The 6,263-nt window shown below is 43.3% G+C and overlaps 1 protein-coding gene across 1 annotated transcript in view; it reads right to left on the reverse strand.

Annotated features, from left to right (window-relative positions):
* Positions 1–3,804: 3,804 nt before the first annotated feature.
* CNIH1 (cornichon family AMPA receptor auxiliary protein 1) overlaps positions 3,805–6,263 on the reverse strand; it is a 6,627-nt gene continuing 4,168 nt past the window's right edge. The window contains 3 exon segments of the mRNA XM_010187683.1: positions 3,805–4,223; positions 4,857–5,000; positions 5,802–5,914. Coding sequence (XP_010185985.1) covers positions 4,196–4,223; positions 4,857–5,000; positions 5,802–5,914 — 285 coding nt within the window. The 3' untranslated portion in view covers positions 3,805–4,195.

Below are 6,263 nucleotides of genomic sequence, written 5' to 3' on the forward strand. Positions count from 1 at the left end.
TGAATACCAGTGTGGTGCGTGTTTGTGTCTGCACAGCTGTGGCAGACACCTGTGCGCATCTCTCTCCTGACCTTTACGCTTTCTCATCACTGCTGCCCGTGTAACGCAGGGGCTTATGTTCACATCTGGGTGTCAAATGTTGGGGTGATGGGAGCAAGTCCCATGGGACTAACAGCATTTCCTGTTAGATAATCAATAATACTGCCTTAAAAACGCACAGAATTGTAGTTGTGTTTGTTACTGTTCTGCCTAAAGAGCTCATTTTCACTGTAATAATCACTCTGATGCAATGTTTACCTCGTGTTTAACGTCACTTGGTACCAACAACATACACATCTGTTGCCACTGAGCTGCTATGCTGATGTTTTCATGTTGCTTCAGTAAACTTACCAAAGGGAACGGAGGGCTGCCAAAGCAGCAACTGAATTTCATTTTTACTTTCTCTGTTCTACGTAGTGAGAGAACTGGAACAAACAATTGGCTGTGAAGGCAGGATCTGCAAGGAAACACAACAGTCTGTCACTCCTCACAGCTAAACGTGCTTCTACTCCAGTGCGTAGGGGAAGGAAAAGGTGGAGAGGTGAACAGTAACTCCTCTGGTGCCTGTGTAACAGAGTCATGCTGGGATAATACAGATAGAGGAAAAATTACATCACTGGAGCTGTTAAGAAACCTCTGCTTTATCTTTAAACTAAAATAAAGGCAAGCAGTAAAAATTTCCTGCTGGAGGCTCCCCCTTATGAACAAGAACTCATTCTAAAATGTCACGGTTCTGCTCTTTGTGCATTTGGTGGTATAGGAATGAGACTCCTCATTCCAACAGGAGGAGGTTTTATCTCTGTCTGTGACAGACAGAGTGGCTGGGTTTTTAGATGAACAGGGTGGGAGCAGACACTGCTGTAGCTGCATTGGTGAGTTTCTGGCATAGCGCTTCTGCATGCAAACACTGGAGAAAGTAACTAAACGGGCAGCTGGGGGCTGGAGAGGATCTCACAGCAATGTGAGCGTAATGGTCCACGTCCCTCCTGTTCAACTGTATCCGCTCCTGGAGACCAGAGAAGATGCACAGGCTCCTGAAGAAAACATTTAAACCAGTTCTGTCCCATTCTGAGGAAGCGATGCTCATCCGCCTCAGTGCTAAGGCATCCTCTGACACCCCAAGAGGTAAGTTTTGGTTGAAGTGCTAGACAAGGAAGTCAGGAGCTGTTGCCTCTGTGCTGAAGTAACTGTGCAGTTGTTCTCAGCTGAGTGGCAGCATCCTGTCCTGCTGTCCCACCTTGTCCCCATCTCCTGTTGCCTTGCAGCTCATCCTGTAAGTGCTTTTTTCCCCAAAGTGCTTCCAGAAACCACCAAGGCAGCTGCTGTCCTGTCCTGAGGGTTGTCGTCTTGTGCTCCCCAGAGCTGCAGCTGACACTTCCCCGTTGCTGACAGTGACACATGGTGTGTTTTAATAGTTTCAGTAACTGTTCAAGTCAAAAAACCCACCAGTGGGTTTGAGTTGAAGTAGAATTTGCTGCTTTGCAACTTTAACATTTTATAGCCTTCTCTTAGTGTTTGAATGCATGATTAGCAGTGTTTTCTGCTGATTATATTTAATTAGCTCTTGCTGCCATTCCCTTTTCCCTTCCTAATGCAGGCACCAGGAATTCTTCCAGAAGTTTCCATAGCATGGAGTCACTTACAGAGAATGCTTTGCTCAAAGTGTCCCTGATGCTACTCCCAAACATGCAAGCAGAAATCAGAAAACCAAAGTGTCTGTTTGTCCCTTCTTCAGTGCTGAATCCTTGCAGCTGAAGGTATTCAGATATTAAATAGCTGTCAGATGGCTTAGCAGGAAACTTGCTGACTGAGAGCAAGAAATGTTCTTTATTTTCTCCATAATCTTTTGCTTCCTGGAACTCCCAGAATGAACTAATACCATATCTATGTTTTGAGTGGGAAGTGACTCGTATGCTGGTGTGGTGCTGGTGCTCACAGATGCTGCTCCACATGTACCAGTTGCTTTCCCAAGGACAACTCCAGTAACACTGAAGTGTGAGGGTCACATCACTGGTGCAGATGACAGCGTTCACACAGCTTGGGTGAGTGCTGGCAGACATTAACCTTTTATTTTTTTTTAAATAAAAATGCTGAAACCAGTCTCTCATCAGTGCTCTCTGTAGAAACTTCAACACAGGACGCTTTAGTTTTCTGACCTTTCTCTGTGAGGTTTTGACAGTTTGAAGACTTGAAATAAGAATATTGAAATGAATCAGTTCTTAGGTACTTAACCACAGCAGGGGACAGATCCCAGAGAAGTGGTTTGCTCCTGGGGTTAGCAGGAGGTTCAAGTTCAGCAGCAGAACCGCACAAGGAAGCCACTGCACCATTTTCATCTGAATTCCTCTGGTCAGTGGCAGGACAGTGCAGGAGTTGCAAGCATTTTGCTAAATATTCCTGGGCAAAGCTGCCCTGCAGCTGGAGGGGATTTTCAGAAGAAGAGGTGGTTTTCAAAAGGCTTTTTTTCAGTTGAATTCAGTAAATCCTGCATTGTTTGTTCTGCTGTGCAACTGGGTTTAAACCAGCCCAAGTACCAAGGGAATGAGAGATGGTTTTAGAAGGCTGAGGAGAGCTTGGGGCTATGAGTAAGTCTCATTTCCGTAACAGATTAATAAATATACAAAAGGGTTAATTAGTTTTGCTTATGCGGGCTGCAGTCACATCGTACAAGCTGTCTCTGAAGGCTCGAAGCAGCCACAAAGTTGAGGATCCAACAGGGACAATATTCCTGAGTCACCAAAAAGCCTTTCAAAAATTCTTCTGCTAAAACTTGCGAGTGCTGCAAGCGGTTGGGACAGGTGGGGAAAAAAAAACCCAACCCTTGTAATGCTGAATGTTTGAGCAGTAATGAAATTAAGTGTTAATAAATGCACAGAAACACACGAGAAAAACAAGTTGAGAGATGTAGTACTAAGCTGTCGGGTATCTCTTATTATTTAGGAAAGAATCTGAAGGTATCACAGCCTGAATTCTCATACCCCCAGTACAGGGGTGTTGGGATTTCTGGCTGAACCCAGTGTGACTCCAATTGCATCAGACACCTGAGACCCCCAGTGAACAAGTAAACAGTTTGTACAAAAACATCTTACTACAACTGGGAAACTACTTTGTTATTCTCCAGCACAGGTAAATGAAAGAGATTCTTAATTATTACTTCTAAATGAAGCAGCTCCTGATCTCTTCTCCAGAAAAAACTTGATTCAGTTTTCTATTTTAAAAGGTAATGCAATTATCCATCGTAAAGCAAATGGATAAATACAGCAAGTATCTGTTCCACTTAAAAACAAAACAAGGCACCAGGTAAAAATAAGTGTTTCTGAACTGGAGATTTTTTTATTATTGTTATTTATTGCACTAAGGAACAGCAGGGCAGTTTCACAACATCACTTTCTGTTTGGAAAATATCTGTAGTATTACTCTTAAACTCAAGAGTATTTTTGTCATTGGACTCGAAAAACACTGCGGGTTTCTCCATTGGTTAATAAGACAGCACAGATATTTAAAAAAAAATCATTCCAATTTACTCCTTTGTGGACAACTTCTTCTATCGCAATGACAAATGCTTAAGATTAAAGCAAAGTTAACGTATCCGGGCCGTATGAATACATGGAAAGATTTAACAAAATAGAAAAAACCCACAATAAAATAAATGGAAACAGAACTCCTATTTTTGCAATCGTGTCCATGAAGTCACCTCTCAAGGGTAAAACACGCGGCACTTCCAGCCCTTCCCAAGCGCTCGGCAGCTACAGCTGATTTGGGGTGAGGGTGGGACAGGCGAGTCCAAACGAGCCACTACAAAGCCCAGCCTAAAGCAAATCCCGGGGACTACGGCTACGCGCTCATCAGCACCTATTTGGAGTTTATGGCTGTTCCTTACGTGGTGCAAAGTCAAAACTTTTCAAAGCCCTGTCATCGTTATGTCAATTTACATGTAATTGTTTAATTTCAGTGTCCCAGGAAAATATAAGAAAACAGTCTTTCCACAAGTATAAAATGTGGAAATGTTTTAAAAAGAGGGGAGTTGTCATTTTCTAACGCAAATGCAATCATCAGATTCTGTATTTAATCTTGGTAAGAGGTTCTCGTCATCAAGAATCCGTGTTTTGTGGCTTCTGCATGCACTTAACTGGAACAAAGCTTGCTGAAGGTCTTCTTAAGAGCTTACCAGGACGTAGATCATGCTGGAAAATAGAAGAAAAATATTACAATGCACCGTTTTGGTTAGCATTATACATTTAATTATACAGTCCTATATTCCAAGGAACAAATCTGTGTGAGATGTGTGGATCGTGACTGAAGAAGGGCATTGTAAAGCACGGCACGATGCAACAACAGTTGTCACAACACGAGTGCCATTACAACAGGGAGCCCTGTACAACAACGCCCACGTGTTGAAAGCTGAACTGTCGCAGCTGTGTTGGAAGAAGTGCGGCATGAAAGAGGGGAGATTTAGATTAGACACCAGGAAGAAATTCTTCACTCTTGGAATGATTCTTCTACCTTCAACAGAAATCCCATTTACATCAAAATACTTACTCTAAAAATATTACTGTGCCATTTTTCTAGTGAAAATAAGAAGGAAGGGGGTGTTATATTATGCTTAAAATACGAGAAGTTTGGAGCTTTCAAGCTTCCAGTCATGGTATAGAGATTCAATGAGTAATTCTGACCAAATTAAGACATGTTTTAAAGCAGAAAAAATAGTGATTGTGGATTCTTTAAGCTGGCACTGTATACGTACAAAATTCCTCTAAGCTTAATCAAAAATAAATTCAGCCTGAAGATCAGATGGGAGACAAAAGACAAAAACTTACCCATATAGGTAGTAAAAAAATGATAGAAGGTAAAAAGCTAATTTGCACCATCCTTCTTTCTGGCAATAGGCTAAAATGTCTGCGTTCATGATGGTTGTAGGATCGTACAGACCAGGGCCACTCATCACGGGTCTACTCATATACCTGAAGGGGAACCACAGTTAGGGTTGTGGTGATGGCGATGGGAAACATCGGTTCCTGTCCCCCACCCACCAAATTAGACCAGAACCGAGACACGGGGTCACAGCTGTCACACAAAGTCCAGCAGCTCCACGGAGGAGCTGGGAACTGCAAGAGCAACGTGAGGCTCCAAAATAACCAAACCTAGGAAGAGCTTTCACAGGGGGTGCTGCGATAGCTCACCGCAGCCTTAAACCCCACTGAGCTCCGGTACACCGAGACAGGCCAAAGTTATAAATAAATGAAAAATGGGATTCCTTAGGAACGGGCTGGGAAAGCTGGAGAAGTGACCAACACATGCCCCTGTGTAACCTCTATCCACTAACACAATGCGTGCTGGTACCACGCGGCAGGAACACCCACCCGGGTCAATACCAAACGATCCCAAAATCACAGGTTAACGCAGGCGAAAGGGGCAGTCCCACCTGCACCCTGCACAGCACTAACACCAGCTGGAGGAAACACAGGGCCTGTGTCTTCATGGTAGGAGGAAGGTGGGATTGCTGAATCCCCACTGCAAATACAGCTTTGACACGCCAGCAACCTTCAACACACACAACACGACTCGGTTCTCACACAGCACATACGAATAAAGAATCAAAGTGATGAAGAAAGCAAAGTGACAGTTCTAATTTCATAGCCATGGCATAAACTTCCTCAGTGTCACAGCAGAAAGCATCTTTGTTTGCCAAAGACACCAAGCAGTGAACAGGGAGCACGAGCAACAATTAACACGAGCACAGACACCAGGCGCATCAGTATTACCTCCAAATATGGTAAGCCAACAAAGGCATATTGAGACCCAGCGTAAGCCACTCTGCTGCACAGAGAAACATAACACAGAAGAATGCATGGATGAGGTACTCTGGAAGTACAAGCTGGAAAAGAAAAACAGGAATTAGAAGTTGCAGTTACTCCAAGCAAAATGTGTGGTGGTTACTCTCTTTTGGAGATAAGCTATCGCTTAAAAACATCACTTGAAAACAACACTTAACAAGACTGCAGAAAGTGAAAACAGCAACCAGTAGTACCTGCCTTGCTGTTTTCACAGGACAGTCACGAACCAAGGAGACAATTTACACAATCAAATGCTCAGATCAATAGTTCTTTTATGGCTTCTGTTAAATTAAGTGCACTGTGAGCAGATTCCACGCTTTACACGTGACCTTCATAACAGCAGAGATCATCAAGATATTTCTGCTCATGCAACAGAGAAATATCAGCAGG

Source organism: Mesitornis unicolor, unplaced genomic scaffold, assembly GCF_000695765.1.
Source record: "Mesitornis unicolor isolate BGI_N332 unplaced genomic scaffold, ASM69576v1 scaffold3077, whole genome shotgun sequence".
Taxonomy (NCBI): Eukaryota; Metazoa; Chordata; class Aves; order Mesitornithiformes; family Mesitornithidae; genus Mesitornis; species Mesitornis unicolor.